We start from the raw sequence: 23,666 nt of genomic DNA, 5'->3' as shown, positions 1-23,666 counted from the left end.
GATCCGAATCAAAAGGTCCAGATCTAGTGGATTTAAATCCACTTTCATAGAGGGGAGTCTTTTGGGAGTTGGTGGAGGAATGTGCTAAACTGATTTGCTACTACTGTTTTAATTATTTTCTTTTATTGTTTACTTTTCATCAAATTAAGTTTCTCACCAATCATTTGATGAGCTAATGAAGCCTCGGTGTCTTGACCCACGTCTGACCTCTTTCTCTGTCTGTCCTACATTTCCCAGGATGCTCTGGGGTTTCCCAGCAGGCCTGTGAAGATGAGTGTGACATCATGGTTCCTGGTGAGCAGCTCGGGGACTCGACACCGTCTCCCCAAAGAGATGATCTTTGTGGGCCGAGAGGACTGTGAGCTCATGCTGCAGGTGAGATCAAACTGATCACCTGATCGATTGATTTATTGATCTGAGTCTGATTTATGTTCATCAGCCTGCAGAGCTGTGAAACAGATTAAGACAGAGCGGAGTCCGAATTATCTAAAATGTCTGTACTTATATACGTACATGTGTATATATATATATATATACACATATATATATATATATGTATATATATATATATATATATATATATATATATATGTATATATATATATATATATATATATATATATCTATATATATATATACATATATATATATATATATATATATATATAAATGTACACACACACACACACACACACACACATATATATATATATACGTATATATATATATATATATGAGATATAGAAAACACAGAGACATAAAGCTGAGCGTCATCGGCGTAACAACGGAACCTCACAGCTCTGAAGTGATGAATTATCTGACGGAGGCGTCACAGATACAAACTGAATCAACTATCCAGTGTTGTTTCAGTTTGACATTAAAGGTTTAAAGAGCACAAACAGGCCGTCGGTTCATGATCTGTGGTTCTCCCGTCTGCTGGTCGGGACATAAATATTGTTTGTTGTTTGTGTTGACAGTCCCGCAGTGTGGACAAACAACATGCTGTCATCAACTACAACCCGACCACCGATGAACACCTGGTCAAAGACCTGGGCAGCCTCAACGGGGTGAGACACAACACACAGCATTACATCACATGCATTAACCAATCAGCATCAAGAGTCAAACTTAACTTTGGTTTTTAAAATCAGAATCTAATTTAATTAAACATAAATTGAAGATGTTCAGTATATTTATGATACATTTGATGGAGTTTCATCAGTTTTTTTATTCAAGCCCAGAAAAGAAAATACTGATCAAAAGTTTGTAATTATTAAACTAGAAAGATAAAAGTAGAGATAAGTATCATGTTCATATATTTATAAATAAATAATGAATATGTGAGTGACGATTTTCTGTCTGCAGACGTTTGTGAACGACCTGAGGATTCCTGATCAGACCTACATCACCCTTAAACTGTCCGACATCATCCGCTTTGGATATGATATCCTTCAGATGACATCATCAGTGTGTGTGTGTGTGTGTGTTTGTTTCTGTTTTTGATCTTAACCATCTCTCCACATTCTCACGTCTACGTTCTGGAGAAAAGTCAACACAAAGTCCCAGAGGAGGCTCTGAAGGTCAGTGTGTGAACGGTGTGTGAACAGTTTGTGTGAACAGTGTGTGTATAAACGGTGTGTGAACAGTGTGTGTATGAACAGTGTGTGAACAGTGTGTGAACAGTGTATGAATGGTGTATGAATGGTGTGTGAACAGTGTATGAACGGTGTGTGTATGAACAGTGTGTGAACAGTGTGTGTATGAACAGTGTGTGAACAGTGTATGAACTGTGTGTGTGTGAACAGTGTGTGTATGAATAGTGTGAGAACAGTGTATGAACAGTGTGTGAACAGTGTATAAATGGGGTGTGTATGAACAGTGTGTGAACAGTGTGTGTATGAACAGTGTGTGAACTGTGTGTATGAACAGTGTGTGAACAGTGTGTGTGTGAACAGTGTGTGTGTGAACAGTGTGTGAACAGTGTGTGTATGAACAGTGTGTGAACAGTGTGTGTATGAACAGTGTGTGTGTGAACAGTGTGTGTGTGAACAGTGTGTGTGTGAACAGTGTGTGTGTGTGAACAGTGTGTGAACAGTGTGTGTATGAACAGTGTGTGTGTGAACAGTGTATGAATGGTGTATGAATGGTGTGTGAACAGTGTGTGAACAGTGTATGTGTGAACAGTGTGTGAACAGTGTGTGTGTGTGTGTGTGAACAGTGTGTGAACAGTGTATGAATGGTGTGTGAACAGTGTGTGAACAGTGTGTGTGTGAACAGTGTGTGAACAGTGTGTGAACAGTGTGTGTATGAACAGTGTGTGAACAGTGTGTGAACAGTGTGTGAACAGTGTGTGTGTGAACAGTGTGTGAACAGTGTGTGAACAGTGTGTGTGTGAACAGTGTGTGAACAGTGTGTGTGTGAACAGTGTGTGAACAGTGTATGAACAGTGTGTGAACAGTGTGTGTGTGTGAACAGTGTGTGAACAGTGTGTGTATGAACAGTGTGTGTGTGTGAACAGTGTGTGTATGAACAGTGTGTGAACAGTGTGTGACCGGCGCCTCCTGTTGTCCCAGCATGAGAAGTACAGCAGTCAGCTGCAGATGAGTCTGAAAGCTTCAGAGGGGAAGAAGACGGAGCTGGAAGATCGAACGAGAGCCGAAAAATCATCGAGTACCAAGACACAAGGTACGTCAGTAATACTGCACTAATACTACAGATAATACTGCAAATAATACTACAGATAATGCTGCAAATAATACCACAGATAATACTACAGATAATACCGCAAAGAATACTACAGATAATAATGCGAATAATACTACAGATAATACCGCAAAGAATACTACAGATAATAATGCGAATAATACTACAGATAATACCGCAAAGAATACTACAGATAATAATGCGAATAATACTACAGATAATACTGCAAATAATACTACAGATAATACTGCAAATAATACTACAGATAATACTATAGATAATACTGCAAATAATACTACAAATAATACTACAGATAATACTGCAAACGACCCACTCTACACTGAATGCAGTACAGAGTATGTATCTGGAAAGAAACATGGTCATTTCTTTTATTGTGACATCACATATTAACAGTGTGATGTCATGATGGTTTATATGTTGAGACAAGCTGCTGATTCTGAGCGTTTCAGTTTTTGACGATGTCACAGTTTTATAATCTGCTGCTTCAGTTTCAGTCGACATGTTGAACTAAATCACAGTGAGCAGATCTTCAGGAGGAGCTGGACGTCTGATTCAGTTTGATTCAGTTCAGTCCAGTGGTGCACTGCCTCGAGGTCGGCGTCCCCTGAAGGGTCTAATTTACAGACAACAGAAACATCTGAAACATGACGAGGCTCTGCTGTTACCCTAATGTGTAAAGTAATCAGTTACCTCCCCTCAAGTTAGAGTAGTGAAATATAAAGTACAATACCCCCCCAGTTGTGTTGTAGTAAAAAGTACAATAAAATGAAAATACTCAAGTAAAGTACCTCAACATACTCCTTAAGTACAGTACTTGAGTAAATGTGCTTCATTACTTTCCACCTGGTTGTCACCTACTGGAAGACGACACACAGCTAATGAACGTTTATAGCTTCCTCCATTACAGACTCCTGATGACTGTCCTCTGATCGACTGTGATTGAGCTGGAACAAACGTGTGGATCAAAATAAAGAATGAAAATGTGTTTCAGAGGCTCCGGTGTGTCGGCCCACTCCTCTGTACGGTCAGCCCTCCTGGTGGGGAGAGGAGGATTATGGGAGTAAAGTTCACAGCAGTGATGAAGCTCACGCAGGTAAAACATATATTTTATAATTTAATATAGACACAAGTTGATCTGTGATATTAAAAGTTCAGCTGCATGTCTGTTTTATTTAATGTGAAAATGAAGTTCATAGCCATTATTATTAAATGATGCAAACATTTTACCTTGTTTATCATGTTTGCTTTTTCATTTATCATTCATTAATCAAAATAGTGGCATTAAATAATAAAGAATAGAAGATACCATTGAGGCTTTAAATGGAAATATAAAAAGGAAAACAAGACAAAAACATTGAAGGCAGATTGTAAAACACAAACATCTTGTTTTATTTTTAAAGTCATCTAATCTTTTAATGAACAGGTTTTAATTACGTTGTTAAAAATACATGTCAAACAATTTTGGATTAAAATATAAAAATTCTATTTTTTTTCTGAAACTGATGCATGAAAGACTTTTAAATGTAGTTTTTGAGCATTATTGAGTACACAAAAGCAGTAGTAGTACCTGAAGTTGTGTTATAATAATTATTTTATATTTATATATTGTTTTTAATAACGTGTTTCTTTTTCATCAGAAGTCCAGAGAGATTCTTCGTCTGTAGATCCAGACTTCTCTGGATCTCTGTCGGACTCGCAGCAGAAGCTCGTCTTCCCTTCGTACCACCGTGAACCGAGCTACTTTGAGATCCCCACCAAGGACTTCCAGCACCCCAAAACCTTGGAGGCGGAGCTTCATGAGATCCCCACCAAGGACACAGACACGCCCCCGGCCCCACCCTCCCCTCCCACCCCGACCCCGCCGGTTGTTCAGAGCCACGCCTCCTTCACCATCGAGTTCGACGACTGCATGCCTGGAAAGATCAAGATCAAAGACCACGTCACCAAGTTCTCCACCCGCCAGAGGAAGCAGCAGGCTCCGCCTACCAAGGCCACCATCACAGCCGCACCCGCTGAGGTGATGTCAGCAGAGAGCAAGGTGGCTGATTGGCTGGTGCACAGTGATGTCAGCATGATGCGAAGACGTCCGACATGTGAAGATGTTTACAGCACAAAGAGCGACCTCGCCATGAACATCAAGACCCTCAAAGGTCAGAGGCCATCAGAGGACCAGACCACTGGTTTCATGTCTGAATGTAACTCAACATAAATCCAGTTTACTGTAATCAGATTGATTTCCTTCCTTTCAGGCAGCTGCTGGTTTCACTTTTTCATGAAAATTTAGTTCTGTAGAGACTTGAAACTTACTGTTGAGAGATAATCCACAGTTCATATTAATCTCACTGTAGTCTGCTTCAGCCTGTTTCAGTCTGTTCTCTACACGCTGCTGCTGAAAAGTGTCAGTAATGATGGTGTCGGTCCGATTCTTTGGTTATTAGTGACATTTTAATCCCTCCTGTCCAGATGTCAATGTCAGTTACTGTGCTCATGCATGATTTGTTTTGGTTACCTACAATCCACCTCTCCTCAGAAATATCTAAACCTTCTGGTCAGATTTCCATGACCCTTCCTTTAGCGCCACCCTCAGGACAAACTGTACATGTTTAGCTCCACCACTGGTGAGACTTGTAATGAACAGTGCAGCCTCTCGGGGTGCTAGCAGGACTTTACACTGCTGGTTTATCTGATAGCACCTTGTTGGTTTTGTTCCTACAACATCATATTTAATGTTGCTCCAGGACACATCTGGAGCAAGCTGTCGTGACTGAATGGGTTTAGTTCAGGAACCTCATCCAGGAGACTGGGGTTCATTTTTCACTGAGAAAACAAACTGTTTTGTTCAAAAATACTTGGTTGGGTTTAGAAAAAAAAGTTTGGGTTAAAATCTTAACTAGTGTTAAATGTGCAAACTTCTCCGGTGTGCGTATATTTCAGGTCTTTTCCCTGAGAAGCTATGACATCACAAATACTGTCAGGTTGTAATGATGGTCCAATAACATTCCAGGAACAACACCAACAAGGTGACATCAGATCCTGCTTATAATTTTCTACGTATGATGCTGGTGTTATCCATAGTTTTGTTAAGGTTGCACCACCGTTGGCGTGCAGCGCTCGTGTATTATTGGTGATGCATTGAATGTTCAGTCAGTTTCAGCTTTGATCTTGTTTGTTAGTGACAGCTGTCCCTCCCAGAACCTGAGCACAGCCGGGTTAGGGTTAGGACGACTAAACCCCTCTTGATAGTCTGGTCCTAACATGTCCATCTGTTTGATGTTCATTCTGTTAAACTCATAAATTATTATGTTGACTGCTTGTGAGAGCTGAATTCTGACTGTTAATTAACAACACTTTACTTCTCAGGGACTCATCTGATGAACAATCAAACGTATTGATTAATTGAGGTTTGTTGTTGTTGTCAGGTCACCATCATGAGGATGGAACCCAGAGTGACTCAGAGGATCCAGTTCTCAAAGGACGGAGGAGTAAATCTCACCACTCTGTCCAGTCTCACCACTCCATCCAGTCAGAGCAGTCAGAGGTTTCAGCTCAGTCTGTCCACTATCAGCCTGCTCCGATGCAGACTCTCCACCAGCCTCTGCAGCACTCTCCACCCAGACCAGCTCCACCCTCACCTGTGGCCCCAGAGCGGCCCCTGTCCCAGAGTCCTCCTCAGACTCAGTCCCCCACCACAGAAACACCCAAGCAGGGCCCCCCTGAGCACCTCACCCAGCAGGCCTTCATCATCGAGTTCTTTGATGACAACCCGCGCAAAAAGCGCTCGCAGTCCTTCACGCACAACCCCGCCCACACTGACTCATACTCCACCCTGAGGGCCAAGCTGGAGCGGCGGAAAGGCGGCGAGAGGCCTGCGTCCGTGCACGGCCACATCCCGCCGACCCAGCAGGTGACAGTTCCTCTAAAGGGTCAGGGCCACGGCGGCCCCCAGAGGTCGAGCTCTCTGAAGAGGGAGAAGACAGAGGGGGAGGCAGCCTCCTCTGCCTCCTCCTCCCGCTCCTCCTCGGGTATCATCATCAGACCCTTCGGCAGCGTCGGGAAGAAGTCAAAGCTCGCCCAGGAGTTCGCTGCTGAGTTCCTAAAGGATTCTGGTCAACAGGATCCCCCCCCAATGAGGGACAAGACGTCCCCTCCCCCGATGTCTGCACCGCCGGTGATGGTGTCGCCTCCTCATGCACAAATCCCCTCCCCCCAAGAACCTCCTGCACCTTCCTCAGTCTCCTACCCCTCCTCCCCCTTACAGCCTCCAGCAATCTCAAAGTCCTCAATCCCCACCAGTGCAGTAGGCCAGACCGCCTCTCCAGTCCACTCCTCTGGGCCTGCCATGTCCCCCATGAAGCCCCTCGGCGTCCGTGCAGCAGACCCCAAATGTTCCCAAAGGATGATGAAGAATGAGGAGGACGACAGCCTGAGTGATGCCGGGACCTACACCATCGAGACGGAGTCCCAGGACAAAGAGGTGGAGGAGGCTCGCAACATGATCGACCAGGTGAACTCACAGTAAAGTTTGACCCTGAGTGGTATTTGGTTGTGAGCCAGCACAGATTGTTCTGTGGCGCAGCATTCCTCATATAAAGAAATTCCTTTAGAGTTCAGATCAATGGTGGGCAGAGAGAATCTTTACTTTTGTAAGACTCACTGAAAAATTTACGTGTTTTTCAGTTTGAATATTCGACAGAACTGGAACTATTTTCATGTGAGATGTTTTTAGATACACAGTAGTTGTGTCTCAATTAGGGGGCCGCGTCCTTCGAAGGATGTCATGAAGGCTGAACCGAGTGTTGTTAAATGAGACAGTCTGATGTACAGGGACCTTACCCTTGTGTCACGAAGCATTGCTCCTGTCACCTAGCAACCTTGACAGTATTGGGATCCCATGTTTTTGATATTAATTGTATTGTTAGGTATTCAAGTGATTTCAAACTTTTTACTCACATTTAAAATTGTATTCAGCTGCTGTTTTCGCTCTGTATGTCCATCATATTTGTCTTTTGGAAAAACTAATCCAACCGCCACCGGCACGCAATGAATCTTGGGATATGGTAGGTTGGTTCCTTTGCAGCACAGGAAAGGAAGGCCTCATTCCTCAGCCTTCACAGGATGCGGCCCCGAATTGAGATAGAGTTAGTGTGTTTAATCCCTTCAGGGATGCATGAAACCTCTTGTCCTTCTTGCTCCTTCTTGTTGCCCTGATCCTGCCCCCCTCCTCATGCATGCCCTGTGCTCCGACAGGTGTTCGGAGTCCTCGACTCTCCAGAGTACAGTGGTGTGAACACAGGAGTGTATAGACCTGTGATAAATGATGGCAAGGATGAGCAAGCTAACCTGCCTAGCGATGGTAGCACAGTGGACCCGTTGCATGGCTTTATCCCAGCTGCTATCAGCGGCCCCCCAACAGGCCCCATACAGGTAAAACCACCCGAGAACTTAACCAGAACAGGTGAAAACACCTGTAGCATGTTCTGATCCCAGTGCATGCAGACTGATATCGTTGTTCCCTGAGTTTCTCCTGTTACATCTTACATATGGTCCCACTCTTCTGTTGTTGTTCTAATGTTGTCCATTTTGTTGTTTTTGTTTTCCAGGTTCCACCTGTTCATGCAGCAGGTCTGGAAGGACCCAAATGGGTTTCACGTTGGGCCAGTCTGGCAGACAGCTATGCTGAACCCGGTTCCACTCCACCTCAAGGGGAATGTCTGGAAGGTAACATTAAAATCTGTCTGTGTATTCTGTTATTTTCTTGTTGGCAGTCAGCTTTTAATTAAACATGCTGGGTATCAAACTCACAATCTATATCCGAAAATGTAATATGGACTCTAACCTCTGATCACAGGCTTCTGCATTTACAACTGAGATTAAAACATTTTCCCTTCAGCGGGATCAGACCACCTAATACGTACCGGTTAAATCCAGCACATTCTGATTTCAGTTGTTCTACATTAACATGTTTCCTGAAAGAGATGAAACATCCAGGTCATATCAGGAGACTAATGTCCTCTATAAAAGATATTTCAGAAAAGGTGTCTCCTCATCAGATTCTGATATCGACTGAAAAATGTTTGGAAAGATTCAAAACATGGAAAATGATGAGTAAAATTTGCTGCACATTGTTGAGGACTGAACCTTAAAACATCTGTTTTAGAAGATAAAATACAAGTGAAGTAACAGACATTTGTATGAAAACTTGAGATTGCTTTAATTGTTTTCGTAGATTTGCACTTAATGAGTCGGTCGATGGGAAACTACAGCTATGATAACTCTGAGTCGGAGTCCAGCCACAGCTCCAGGACAAGACGGCTGCTACCCCAGGTGCCTCCAGAAAAGCTGGATAGTCTTCCCCCGAGCATCCTGATACGCCATGAACCTTACCAGGAGCCTCTGGACAGAGTTTCCGCTCATCCCCGCCCACAGGACTCCAGCCAGTGCCTGTCTGTTCAGGATGATGTGGATCCAGACAGTCTCAGTGACGCCAGCCGCTCAGATGATGGACCTGTTTTGGAGAAAACAAAGAAGAATCAGGCCAGGACTGGATCTGTGTCTCCAGGGGTTGCTGGTCCTCAGTTCAAGGGTCCAGAGAAAGTGTCTCCCTCCACTAAATCCACCTCCTTCTACATTGGTTCTGAAGACAGTCCAAGCAAACCAGACCCAGTCCGCAGCCCGTTACAGTCTGAAAGGACAGTAGACCCCCCAGCTAAAACTCCCCCGACCACAGTCCTGATCCGACACCTGAGTGGACATGAGCCCCGGAGAACAGGTGTTAAACCCAACAGCTCTGCTCCAAACCTCCAAACACAGGACAAAGATTCTGTCCCCACTAAAGACAGCTGCATGTCTTCCATCATCCGGCAGGAGAGCTTCACCAAAGACCGGCCCAGCGACACTGTCCAGATGAAGAAGCTTCCCCACATCTCCAGCCACCCATCTATCAGAGACCTGGAGCAGAGGAGGGAGAACCTCCAGGACACGCAGTCCTTCCTCCAGGAGGCAGAGGGAGCTCTGTCCTCTCTGGACACCAAGTTCCCCTCGTCTGGCTCCGGTCGTAGTTCAAAGAAAGGAGGCTCCTCCACCCACATGGACGACTCCTTCTCCGGTGAGTCGGACGTGGACACAGCAAGCACCGTGAGCCAGGTGAGCAGCAAAAATATTCCAGTCAGCTCTGCTTCTAAAAAACGTCCCGCCATCAGCAGCCTACAGAAGGAGAAGTCCTCCTCCAGCCCATCCATCCAAGAGAAGGGACGGCAACTCACCGCCCGTGAGCGGCTTTCTGAGAAGCGCAGAAACCAGGTGACATCAGATTCGTCAAGCAAGGCAGAGGCAGCAAAGCGCTTCCAGATGCGCCGCAGTGCAGGCAACCGTGGATCTCTCGATCTGTCAGAGGGTCAACAGGGTTCTGGTCCTCACTGGACCGAAACAACATCATCTGACCATGAAATCTCCCGTCCATCCAGCCGTAGCAAGAAACTCATTGCCCCTCTTCAGAAAGAAGACAACGGAAAGACACCCAAGACGTCAACGCAGCAGGTTCTGACAAGGTCCAACAGCCTGTCAGCACCACGACCAACTCGGGCATCCATGCTCCGTCGAGCACGTCTGGGCGAGGCCTCAGATAATGAAGGTGCTGAGACTGATCGGGGCTCCCAGAATTCAGACCACATCACTGCTCCGACCAAAGTGTCCGCCGAGGGGAAGAAGCTGTCCAGGCTGGACATCTTAGCGATGCCGAGGAAGAGAACCGGCTCCTTCACAGCTCCCAGCGACAACGAGACGTCCTCCACGGGCCGCTCAGGTATCTCAAACAGGAACTCTGAGTCTGCCACCACCAGGAAGACATCTGTGGGCGACGCCCGCCAGGCAGCGAGCAAAGGGGGTGGAGCCATGGGTAAGCAACCACTGACCCGCACCCGGTCCAGTGGAGCCAAGTACCCGAGCACAGGTGAGTCCTGGATAAATTTGTGTTTAAAATGTAGACATGAATCCTCATACAGGATCTTTCCTCAGTGTCTAGGTACAGGATCGTGTCTCATCTCGGTATCATATTCGACCCTTCACCTCCTCAACATCTGTCTTATCTGTAACTTTGATAATCAGGGGTGAAGAATTGAGTCTGGTTTTCAGGCGCGATGAGTCACTAGTGATTTGCTTTATCTGTTGATTCATGTGGTCTCGCTCCTCTCCATGATGATCTGCATCAGTTTTAATTCAAACCCAAAATCAAAAGAAACGCAAAGACCCCTGAACTTGGACTGGCCTGTTGTTGGTCTTTCATTTTGTCATGTCGCTTTCAGAGTTGCCAAATAACAAATCAGAAATTTAGAAATCAGAAATTCCTTTATTTGTCCCGCAAACAGGTAAATTTGTGCATCACAGCAGCCAAAGGACAGTTCAATATAACAATAAACAATAATAATAGTAAAAAAATAAACAATATAATAAAAAGGTAAGAAGAAGATTACCATATTTAGCTTGATGTCAGCTGCAGTGGTGTCACCAGGAGGTTCTGTTGGGTATGAAACCGTTTCATACTAGTGCTGATAACATGAGAAACACTAAGAGCAGGTTCTGTTTCAGTGTTCAGTCTGTTCACTGTGGATCACATCAGGTTTCTGTCCCTGGTGAGTCTGCTGCTGTTACCATGGAAACACATCCACATCCTGACACATGCCAGAGCATTATTATCATGACAGTGTCGATTCTGATGCTGCTCTGGCCAATCACGAGCCTCAGCGACCGTTTCTATGGGGATGCCTGAAGTCTGAAGCTCTCTGATTGGATGTTTCTTGTAGCAGCGCTCTCTGGGACTTGTTTTGGACCCGGATGTTTGATTGTTGGTACCAGAGCAGTTTTTATTTTTCTGTCACTGAATCTAAATTAAAATATTTGCAGCTTTGCGTCGCAGACAGAAGGGCTCCGACTTCTCTTCATCCTCGGAGGAAGATTACGAGATGACCACCGGGACTCTCAAAACCAAACGCTCCTCCCATCCCTCCACCTCCGCCCAGACGCCACGTGGCCACCGGACAGCTGCTGCCAGATCCAAGTCTGTTTCCCTGGAGACGGAGGAGGATGAGGACCAGAATGAGGTGGACCCCTACCAGAACTGGTCCACACACAGCGCCGAGATCGCCAAGTAAAAGACCAATGAAATCTCCAAACTTTATTTTCAGATCAGATCTGTGCGTTCCGTTGGTCGCTCTTTGTTTCTCACAGTGTCAAACCTTCATGTCGACCTGCTGTTTGTTTCCCCTGCAGGCTCAGCCAGGACCTCGCCAAAGATCTCGCCATCCTGGCGAAGGAGATCCACGATGTCGCCGGGGACGGAGATTCCCCAAGCTCCGGCGTGGGCACCACCACCTCACCCACGCTGCCCAACACGCCGGCCTCCACCATCTCTGCCAGGGAGGAGGTGGGCACCACACACACACACACATACACACCACAGCTGTTAAAATTGGGAACACACAGATTTCTAACACTGGTGATAACAGACAGTCTGAACTGTGACACAGAGACAGGTGCTGGTGAGGGTTGAGGGTTTGAATCCCTCCATGTTTCACAGCATGTCAGTCTGAGCTGACTCACATCAGACATCTGTCTCAGTCAACATCTGTCTCAGTCAACATCTGTCCGTGTGTTCCCAGTTATAAACCAGGTCCTCTGATGAAGTCTGTCTCCATCATGACGCTCAGTTTGAAACATCAATGTGTTCCAGGACCAGAACCAGAACCCGTTCTGTTGGGTTCCAGGTTTCATGTTGATTGACAGGCGCTTCATCATGCTGACTCTCATGACTCATCTCTCTGTTCTGCTGCACAGGCGCCATCTTATCCATACTTACGTGGAGTTCGACCATCTCAGGTGTCTCTCCGACTCATCATTCCTCCTGCCCTGTGATTGGTTCCCCTCCTCCACCTTCCTGCCCCTCCATCACTGATCCTAACACTTCCCTCTCACCAGTGTTGGATTGTTCTGAAGCACATTTTTATTTTGGAGATCTGTCTGATCGAGTGGTCCGATATCAAAGGTTATTAACGACAAAACTACGAGTTGTCACAAAAAAAATGCAGACAGGTGTTCAGTCTGCAGGGTCACAGACAGGTGTTCAGTCTGCTGTTCTTGCCCTGCTGCAGCTAAACCACCTCTACCTGCCTGAGTTCTAGCTCACCTGAGTCCAACCTGCTGCACAAACTGACTACAGTAAAACAGGTCACGTGTTGTTTAGGGGAGCAGTTCTCACTTTAAAGATCAGGATTCTGTTTCACAGTGAAGATCAACAAATCGTTGGTTTGACGTCTCAACAAACTCGTCTTTAAAAAGATATTTCACACCAACAGCAAGTTCAAATAATATTCAGCCGTCAGACACTCAACAGGTTACAAAGTTCAGTTTCCCTAATCTGTCCAGAGTGAATCCTCTGTTGATTTTAACATCTCTGACAGAGGTTCAGGTGAGCTGCCTGTTGGTTCTCGTCTTTGTCGGGGGTGAAGAGTAAACAAACAGTAGAACAGCTGATCCGGCTTTTGATTTTGATGATGAAAACTGAAAAATCATTTCGACTTATTTTTGATTTCGGATCAGAACCGTGACTCTTCTGTATCAAACCCAACTAACAGGTGCAGAAGAAAATTCTGGATAAAGTTTGTTTTGAGGTTCTGTATGTGGCGACTTTCTCTCTCCAGAACCACCTTCATCCTGTTGACCCACCTCTCCCGACTGAACAGCTGTACTGACTCTCAGCCAACCAGACTCTGTTTTGCTGAACCCTGATTAACAATACCAGCCAATAATAAGACCAGGTGGTTCTACCTGTCAGCCAATCAGAAAGCAGTATCTATGTGTGGACGGTCCAACATCCTGTATTTGATCAGATTTGTGTTGAACTAAAATGATTCTGTAGAATCAGTCCCGGCTTTATCTTCATTCTTCTTCCTGCTCATGTTTTGTGCTCACTCCGTAGTTTTGCCGATGATAATCTTCCATCTCGCCGCACCATGAATGAACTGGTTGTACTGGTTTTGGACCGTTCATGGAGCTGTAGCTGGTAACCAGTCGGATCCTTGTGCACTCTCCCTGTTGTCGTTAACACGCTGTATCCCAGCAGTACTAAAATTCACTGCATACCCTGTTGCCCTCCACCATTGCAGCTGCATGTTGACTTGGTGCATGCGTTGACGGAGCGGCGCCGTCAGCGGCCCGCTGCTCGCTGATTTGATGACACGTTCTCAGTGGTTGGATCCTCTACTCTCTTTCCAGCTGGTCCAACATATCCCTGAGGCCAGTTTAAACTACCAGAAGGTTCCTCCAGGTTCTGCAGCCGTCTCGGACCTGGACGCAAACATGAATGAGCCGGAGCCCGGTTCAAAGCAACGCCGTCCGTGGAACCGCGAAGAGGTCACTGTCTAATCCCTCTGAGGCTACGTTCACACTGCAGCTCAGTGTGTCCCACAAGTCCGTCTTCTTACTGTGACACCAGGTCGTCTCTAAAGTCACATCTGGACGACTGCACGTAATGATTATCAGCCAGTGTATTGATTATCAGCCAGTGTATTGATTATCAGACAGTTTATTGATTATCAGCCAGTGTATTGATTATCAGACAGTTTATTGATTATATTCATATTATAGTTCAATTCATTCTTCAAATATAAAAAAAACATTCACCAAACCCAAATTTAAACTTCTGTCTTAGTCTGAAAAAAGAAGAATTTGACTTTGTTGTTTGGAAAACTTTGATTTTATTACTTTGATATTTAGTCTTGAAATCAGCTGATCGGTGTTTATTAAACTGACTCTCGTTTTGGGTCAGAAGTACAAAAATCCGTCTTGTGAACAGTTTGTCCAGTTAGCTTCCTAACATGGTGTCATGAATTATACGACAAGTAGTTCTGATGAAGCAATCTAATGAAATCTCGACAGCACGACGAGCTCATCACATTTATGACAAGACGCAACTAACTTAAAAGATTCACGGGCCGTTCGAGAAACAACAGTTATCAACAGTTATGAGTGTTTACATGAGTGATATTAACTCGGCTGATCTGTAGGAACAGTGACGTCAGCTGAGACTAGAAGTCGTGACTGATTATTCAAACCCTGTGTGTTTCCATGGAAACGGAGATAACACTAGCAAAAGGTTGTTTTTTTAATTTTTAGAGCTAACTGCCCCAAAACATGAATATGATTTGATTGTATCTGTTATGTTGTTGATAACAGTTATAAAATCACAATCTCACACTGGAGGAGGAGCTTTACTGTCACTTCATTTAGCCCCGCGAGGATTCAACACGTCAGCAAGTTTACAACACTTCCTGTTTTGTAATGACACAGAGAGCTGTAGTGATGCCGTGTTTCTGTAGCTAACTGAAGTTAGCATCTCTCTGGTTCCTCTGTGGGATTATTGAACTGGATTCTGGATTATTACAGAAAATAATCTGCTTCTGATCCGTCCAGGTTCTGTTCACCAGATAATCTCCACAGATGAACTCCACTCTGATGTTTGAAGTGTAAATTAAATGTGCAGCAGTAAAAAGCTAATGCTAGGCTACAAACAGACGACATCACGGTCACATGACTTAAACGTCTCCACCACTGAGCGTCTTACTGCACAATTACTATCCAGGTTTTCTATAAACTGATCAATGTACGAGTTGTAAAGTCAGAGTCAGAACAGTGTGTAACTAAAGTGGCCTGTAAAGACGGACTAGTGAGCAGATGAGTCTCCGTGTTCGCTGTGAGGACGTTTAATGTCCCCGACAACCTCTGTAGTCTCATTCAGACACTTGTTAGCAACCGCTAACCACATGTGGTTGTACACACATGAAGAGCTTTATAATTAAACTGTGGACATTTAATGAAGGATTTTATGTTGGAGAACAAAACGTGTGAATATGTTCAGCCTGTGGTAACAACACACCTTATTTCAGACACTAGTGGGGCTCAAAATATAAAGTTTGTCCTCAGGGTGGCGCTACAGGAAAGTTCTTTGAGGGATCAGATGTTGCCTCTATGAGCTGTCTGAGAGTTAGCATTGCCCCAACGAGAACGAGAAACCCACATTAACATCAGACGTGAGGCTGCAGTGTGAACATATCCTCAACTCAACACTGCAGCAGCTGCAGTTAGTTTTGGTGTGCTGGGAAATCAGGATGTTACCTGCTGATCATGTCAGTGCTGAAGTCACGTTCCAGATTTTCTACTCTGACTTTCTTCTTCTGTCTCTTTCAGGTGATTCTGGACAATCTGATGCTGAATCCAGTGTCCCAGCTGTCTCAGGCCATCCGGGAGAACACGGAGCAGCTGGCCGAGAAAATGAAGTGAGGAAGCTCTCGATGACTTTTACTGTGACGTGTTTACGCTGACTGAACCTTACGAGCTGACAGCTGATCAGAATACGTCAGTCTGGACGTGCAGTGTGGAACATTTGTCATCATAAAAGATAAAGTGCTCAGATTTCATAGTAAAGTCCAGTTCTTGTGGGGTTCAGGTCTGTGGCAGGGTCCATTGAAGCTTTGGTAGTTCTTTTTGCATCAGCTCAGTTTTCTGGGCAGGTGAAGTCGCAGGCTGTGGTTTTATTTGTGTTGGTTCTAACTCTGCAGCTTGTTGGTTCTCAGGGTTCTGTTCCAGAACAAGGCCGAGGTCTGGGAGGAGATCGAGGCCAAGATCAACGCTGAGAACGAAGTCCCCATCCTGAAAACCTCCAACAAGGTTCAAACTGTGAAATGATTCTAAATAACCCTCCGGATCTGATGAGAACACAGCTGGAACTTTCTCTTGTTTTCTGTTTCATGTTACAGGAAATTACCTCCATTTTGAAAGAGCTGAGAAGAGTTCAGAGGCAGCTTGAAGGTATTTAAACTTTATTTAATCAGACTGTTTTTACTGAACAGCTGTTCCTGGTTAAAACAGTGAGAGCACATAGAAAATAACACATGAAGTTCAGCTTTTTTCTGTGTATTATGGGATGTAAAAGACAGTTATTGATTACAGACCAAAGATATTTGTACACAGAGGCCGACTTCATCTCTGCTGATGGTGGAAGATCAGATTTTTATTTTATTTTTTCAGCATTTAAATGATTTTGAAATCATTGAATCAACAGTAACACTGAAGGCAGGCTGTAAATGACTGAGAAGGTTCAGAACAGGAGGTAATTGTATCATCTGCATAAAAGTTTACGTTTGCATGTTGCCCAGTTTTTACCCCTCAGAACAGAGTTAAAAGGTTAGTAAGTGGTTGAAATCTCCTCCTATGAAATGGGACAACCCTTCAACACCTCATACGTTATCAGTAGTCATCAATGGTGTTTATGCTAACAGACGTGACCGGACATTTCCAACATGGTGTCTTTAGCTGTGGTGATGTCTCCTGCCTCACAGTGCCTCTTGTCATTTATCTGATGGAGACAGAAAAACATGGACGCACACAATTCAGTCACAACTTTACGCCATCAATCAAGTGACCAAATAAAACAGAGATGCTAATAGTTTCCCCTCTCTCTGTGCTACGTTAGGCTAAACATGTCCTGGACTTCTCTTAAACAAGATGTTTTAACCTTATTTTCCTGTTGATGTGACTGTTGTCAGCACTGATCTGTAAATGATGATCAAATCTAAGACTGGATGTAGTTCGGCCTATTGGGGTCATTAATGTCCTCTTCTTGTTGCCGTAGTTATAAACACCATCGTGGAGCCCGGTGGGAGCCTCCAGACTGCAGCCGTCGGGACGTCGTCTGTCAGTCAGACTCGACCGTCCTCGAGGGAGAAGAAACCTGCCGCCAAACCCCGTGGTGCCCCCCCAACCTCCAACGCCAATGAAAGCACCAAAAGACCACCTCGTGGACCCGACGGGGCCCACTACATGGCCTGAACAGGCCACCGTAGCACCTCTGGATAGTATCTGTGTATCCACATCACCTGCAGCCAATGATCAGAGAGCCTGATGATTACGGGTTGTAGCACCCAGACCAGCTTCTTCTTCTGCAGAAATGTTTTAAATTAGCTGAGCAGCTGTGTCAGGAGACGTAGCTCCACACTGAGGTCAACTTTACTGTGTCAGTAGATTGAACAGAACCAGGTTTATCAGCAGAACTTCTGCCTCTAACTGGTCAGCAGTCGTCTGACACAGCTGAGCTGGTTGTTGATCTGCAGAAACATTGTTTCAGTGGTCGTCTCTCTCAGTGGTTCAGCGGAGTCGATGTGAATCTAAAGAGTCCCAGAGACAAAGTCTAGATTTGTCTTCATTCACAGGACACACTTTGGTCCTCACTGTCCCACAATTCATTGCTCAGCAGTCACATGTGTGTGACTGCTGACAGCAGTGTTTCCCTGTTTTAGCCGACTGTAGCTAGTGAGCTAACCATTACTTTGATAGCTAGCGAGTCACACTGGCTGCGGACTGAGCAGAAAGCTCACCAGCTCCTCCAGGAGGTCCCAAGGTGTTTCCAGGCCTTGAGCCGAGGGCCAGACTGAGAGTAGTTTAAAAGCCATCATGAATTTGAGTCTTTGGGTTGCAGTAATCTTGCCCCGACCAAGACCCCCAGGACCTCCTCCTGGAGCCAGTCCTTGTTCTGTGGACGGTGGACACAGTATGTGTTCAGTCCGATGTTAAATCCTCCATCAGTCAGTAACTTCACCTCAGTGTTGATTTGATTTGCTCTGAAAAGCTCCTCAGTTTTCCTTCAACATCTGCAGTTCAGACGAGTTCTTCAGGCTTCACACTGCTAGTGAGGAGTCGGGACTCAGCTGTGGTTTGGATCTCCTGCCACCAGGAACTTTGTGGTGAATCTCCTGTAAAAGGAAGGAGACTGAAGTATTTTATTACTTTTACACCTGAAAAAGACTGAGACGAGCTGCAGCTGCAGAAACATTCAGCCGTTGATTTGATCTGAACCATGAAGTCGTTTGTCTGCCGGCGGTGTGGATACACTCGAACTGTCCGAACAAACGTGTCCTTTGTACCCAGTGATTCAGTCGGTAAGAACAAATGCATTCTGAGTGAAACAATATAAACATGTAGAGCTGCTTCTACATCGCACAAGCTGAACAAAATGTAGTCGAAGCAGCTGCTCGCGCCGCAGTAGATGATGTTTATCGATCAACTTTGTGCTTTGATAATCTGTTGTTGCGTTTGAACAGATGATAGATTGTGTTTCTGTCTGTATTTATGAAGAGGAAGTCGTCCCGTCAGAACATCCTGAGCTGCTGCGATGCTCCGGCCTTACAGACAGGAAAAAGCCGTCTGAACCTGTCAAAGTAAAACAGATGTAATGTTATATTTTACTGAATGTTCTGTTGCCACCTCGCTGTGATTGTGCGATTACTGTGAACAAGTTGAATGTTCTGAGTGCTGAATGTCAGAGAGTTTAAATGTCTGATGGAACATGAGACGTCCTGCTGGTCCTTGAACACGTCGCCGCTCTGATTCACAATGAATGAACCCAACACACCCGACAGTCTGACACAATCTCTGACCGATGAACCAGGATGTCGGAAGCTTTGGATTTGTTTCAGTTCTAGAGGCAGAAACGAAGCTCGACGTCAGTTAATGTCCTGAGAATCGATTTCTTCGTTCTCTAAAGAAAAGTGGAGACATCCTCTTGTATTTATGACTCAGCATCTCAGATCAACCAGATGAAGATTTCTTTTCTCATGAACGTCCTGAAACTATGAGGTGTCAGGTCGTCGTTGTTTTTGTGGCAGTGATGATCTACAGGTCGTCTGATCGTCTCCACTCACCTTGTTCTGAGGCAGCAGAGAAGCTGTTAACTCTTTAATGAGCCTCTGAATTTCCTGTAAAAAATTAAGATTTCACATGTTCCTCCTAAAACCTGACTCATATCACAGGCTGAACAAGTGTTTCCTGTCAGAGCCGACAGCTGTGGAACAGACTGTATCTAAAATGAAAACAGTCTTTGTACGGAGCTTCAGCCGCCTCACAGCTCATTCACACCTGAAGAGACGGTGAACCGTCTCCTGCTGAGGAAGACAGTGAGATGTGGTTGAAAGCTCTGAAAGAAGCTTGCAAATGGATGCTGAGTTCAGATGATTTAGTCATTAATAAACTTTTGTTTTTGACCTTCAGATTTCCTGTAAAATCGTCCGTCTATGAACGTCTCATCGCCTCCATCACAGCCGAGAGAAGTATTTACAGTGTTAGAGGCTGGAGAGGAAGTACCTGTGTGTGTGTGTGTGTGTGTGTGTGTGTGTGTATGTTGCTGTCGTCGCTTAACTTGTTGTTTTTCTTCTTCATGTGTTGGAGCAGCCGGGGCGTCGCTGTGGAGAACAGGTGTGTACAGATGTAAGTCGGACCGTCAGCTGTCGTATTCAGCGTCTCATGTTTCAGATTCAGTGTCTTCGATGTGTGAACAGAGACAGGATGTTAGCCTAGCTTAGCACAAAGACTGGCAGCAGGGGGGAACTGTTAGCTTAGCTCCATCACAACAGAGAGGAGAACACCTTCCAGGAGCTCTGTGTCTGTTCATTGAGTGAGTTAATTGGTAATTAACGTTAATTTTCTCTCTGATGAAGATGTTTGGACTTTTCACTCGTGTCAAAAGATGTTGAGGGTAAAACCTGGTTCTGTAGCAGAGTGGTGGGTCTTTCTGGATAGATGATCTACGTCAGTTTCAGAAGTTAAGCTAGCAGGTAGCTCAGTATTTTGTTAACCAGCTGGGGGAAATGAACATGACCTTAGCTCGTCCCATCAGGCTTTAGGCTAGCTTATCAGCCTGTGAAGCTAACGTTAGCTTAGCAGCTGAATTATTGGTCGACAGGTGGATACCGGACCTTTGTCAAGTGTCATAACTGATAATCTGCAGCTGTTATCAATAATCTGAATTATTAATGTCAAGATTTGTGTTGAAAACCAGGTGAACTGTGACTGAAGAAATTATCACATTTCAAATCTAAATATTGTTCAGAAAGTTAAACTTTAGAGATGATTAGGCCTGTCACGATAATCAATAAATCAATTAATCATACGATAAATTAAATTGAGCTCGATAATTTTGCCGGCCTCGATAATTTCCATTTGCATGCTTGTTTGTTTTCCTCGTGTCTCTCACTAGAACCCTCTTGTCAGTCACTAGCCCCATTCACGCAGCCGTTTGCATGCGAGGATACTGCGCCAATTCTCCGCATCCGCCTTTGTGTGAACGTTTCAGATGCGGTGAGGGGTGAAATTTCGCTGCGCCTCCGGAGGTAGTATCAGAGGCGAACCGAGCCGGCGGCGCGGAGCGAGGGCGTGTAGGTCTGATGGTGTTGGTGTCTGATAAATAAAAATAAATGTCCCACAAAGCAACGTTACAGGACCAAACAACAGGAACGTAGTAACTGGTCGTGTCTTTGGCAACTTATGTGAGGAAAAAAATACCGCAGTTATTCGTGGAGAAGCGTCTGTCAGCCTGTCGGTCTGACCGACTCTTCGTCACATTTCTGCCCGAAAAACAGCGTCTGTCCCCGGCAAAAAACTTTAACTCACCAAGTGTCTGTCGCGCGACGGTCAGTTACTGTTGTCATGGTGACGGTCAGCCCTCCCGACAAGACTCAGTGAACTTAGTGAACCCCGAGAGTGAAATAGTCAGACAGCGTCCAGTTTACTGATGGCGATTATGTAATTATGTAAATTATAGAAAAACGTAACTTTGTCACTTTCCAGGATGTTTGGTGTGTCAGGATCTCAATCACAACACATTATAACAGCATCCATATGATTATAAACAGACAGCTGGTACATGTTTAGATTAACAGGAGGACACCGGGGAAACACCTTGAAAAAAACACATACGTCATCATCATCACGTGTACCGTCACGCCTCCGCATCACTACAGACAATGGTGCTAACATTGTTGCTGCATAAGGAACCATAGCTGGCCATGGCTTAATTGCTTTGGCCACAGCCTCCATCTTTATTTATTTTGGATATTTAAAATGTCTTCTTCACATTCCAATGTTAAATATTCTTTAGAAATAAAGGTTTATTGATCTTTGAAAGGGTGTACTTGCATTATTATGCCATTATCATTATATTAGTTGAAAAATGGTCTCAAAGCGACAATATTATTGTTTATCGCAATAATTTCTAGGACAATTTATCGTCCAGCAAAATTTGTTATCGTGACAGGCCTAGAGATGATGCATTCAGTCTGTTGGTCAACAAACGGGCTAGCTCCAATGCTAACTGCTACAACCACACAACATGTGAGTCAGACTGACATTGAGCTTTCTGAAGGTGTATTTTTCTATTTGAGGAAGCTAGGCTAACAGTCTCCCCCTGCTTCCAATCTTTATGCTAAGCTGGGCTAACCTGGATACTCAGAGCTGAAAGCTGCGACTCTGGAGACGACAGCCAATCAGAGCGTTTCTCTATCGCGTTGCTGTAAAGTGTCTGGCTGGACAAACAGGATATTCCGACTTTTATTTTGAAAGGTGCATGTTTCCTGTAGCTTGAGGCAGGTTTGAGGCTAGTTCACCAAATGTGCACTTTTTCATTTGACAGACACCTGGTGGACGCAGGTGGAGTTTTATTTTGAAAGTTATGGTGTTTTCGTGCTGCAGCCAATGAGAATGTATCGATTCATCACCTGCCCACAACTCAAACCTGATTGGCCGTTGCTGTGATGATGTAACTGCTGCTGCTCCAGGTGATTGGTCATCGGGCTCTTTGTTTAGTGCATGTGACCGAGCAGAGGGCAGCGTTCATGTTCAAACTGTTTCCTGTTCAAACCTTTTTTATGCATCGATCACGTGACGGTCAGCAGGCGACCGCACGTTTCTAACGAAGTCCAACTTTATTTATTACGTTCAGACGACTGACGCTCGTCTGGACTCTCATGTGTTCATCAGCTGGATTTCTTTGTATCACCATGTCATTTGTAATAAACTGATTTCATGCACTCTGACGTTCAACGACTTTTAATTCAAAGTGGTTTTACACAGTTTCAACTGAAGAGAAACAAACGTCCTGTCCTCCACGTTTTGTCTTTCCAGGACTCAATAATGAAACGCTGTGATCAAAGTGAACAAAGACGACGACGACAGCCGACAGTCGTCGTCTTTGTTCAGGCTCCTCAGAACCTTCTCAGAACCTCCTCAGAACCTCCTCAGAACCTCCCGAAGACGTCACAATTAAAAATGTTTTGTTTTTAGTTCTAAATAAAAACACTTTAAGACAAGAACATGATCAGGAGTCAGAGTTCAGACTTTATTCAACAGGAAACAGCTGTCAACACTCTTTTCAGAATAAAAGCTCACAATCGACCACTGTAAACATTCTTAAAACTAAATAGCTTGATGCAAATCGTAAAGAAATATTCAAAACATTCATAACTTTGATTAATGTAAAATAAACACATTTTAATTAAATGTTCTTTATGTTTATAAATCTGATGGACCTGGTGTCACGAGTCACAACCTCATTATTCAAATTATAATAAATACTAAACTTCATCTAAAGACAACAAAGTGTCACTCTGGTGTTTTAGATCATTGAACATGTTGGTCCGTCTCTCAACACGTCTGACTTCCTGTCGGTGGCTCATTGCTTCCTCCTGAAAACAGCGAACTGATAAAGTTTCATTTTTTAATAAAACTTCATTAAACTGAGATTTTATCAGTCAAACAGGAAGAAACAGACACTTTGTTGGGGACTATTTTCAGTGGCGGATGAATCCACATCTGTACATCTTTGATATTTTGTTGATTTTGGAGGAAAAGTTATTTCCACCATCAAAAGCACAAAATATAAAACCTGAACATGAATTAAAGAAAAATATCCTCCTGCTTCTTTTTAACTGGCTGACGTCAGACTGACATGAACAGACTCATCCAGTCACACCTGCACTCACACCTGCCGACAGGTGACCTGCCGACAGGCCAATCATGAGACCAGTGAGACGTCTGTCTTCAATAACAGCTGTGTCTCCTGAGGACAG

At 44.5% G+C, this 23,666-nt stretch overlaps 1 protein-coding gene across 1 annotated transcript; it reads left to right on the top strand.

The window, feature by feature from the left end:
- The first annotated feature begins 270 nt into the window (after positions 1-270).
- Positions 271-17,601, top strand: cep170bb (centrosomal protein 170Bb). Its single transcript, XM_073493132.1, has 20 exons — positions 271-375; positions 978-1,067; positions 1,366-1,444; positions 1,522-1,580; positions 2,574-2,685; positions 3,716-3,817; positions 4,365-4,874; positions 6,144-7,228; positions 7,972-8,148; positions 8,325-8,442; positions 8,951-10,672; positions 11,623-11,866; positions 11,989-12,142; positions 12,553-12,594; positions 13,091-13,108; positions 13,963-14,127; positions 15,961-16,049; positions 16,347-16,440; positions 16,530-16,581; positions 17,405-17,601. Exons 1-20 carry the CDS (start codon positions 271-273, stop codon positions 17,599-17,601), a joined length of 5,214 nt encoding a protein of 1,737 aa, XP_073349233.1.
- The last annotated feature ends 6,065 nt before the right edge of the window (positions 17,602-23,666 follow it).

Source organism: Pagrus major, chromosome 22 (genome assembly GCF_040436345.1).
Source record: "Pagrus major chromosome 22, Pma_NU_1.0".
NCBI classification, from domain to species: domain Eukaryota; kingdom Metazoa; phylum Chordata; class Actinopteri; order Spariformes; family Sparidae; genus Pagrus; species Pagrus major.
The sequence above is the reverse complement of the archived record's forward strand: the minus strand, read 5'-3'. Positions and strand labels throughout refer to the sequence as shown.

Bases quoted from the DNA above. Each gene is read 5' to 3' on its own strand.
- cep170bb (XM_073493132.1), top strand. From the start codon at position 271: ATGAGTGTGACATCATGGTTCCTGGTGAGCAGCTCGGGGACTCGACAC. The intron at 8,443-8,950 runs GTAACATTAAAA...TTGTTTTCGTAG, and splicing joins TCAAGGGGAATGTCTGGAAG to ATTTGCACTTAATGAGTCGG. The intron at 12,143-12,552 runs GTGGGCACCACA...TCTGCTGCACAG, and splicing joins CCATCTCTGCCAGGGAGGAG to GCGCCATCTTATCCATACTT.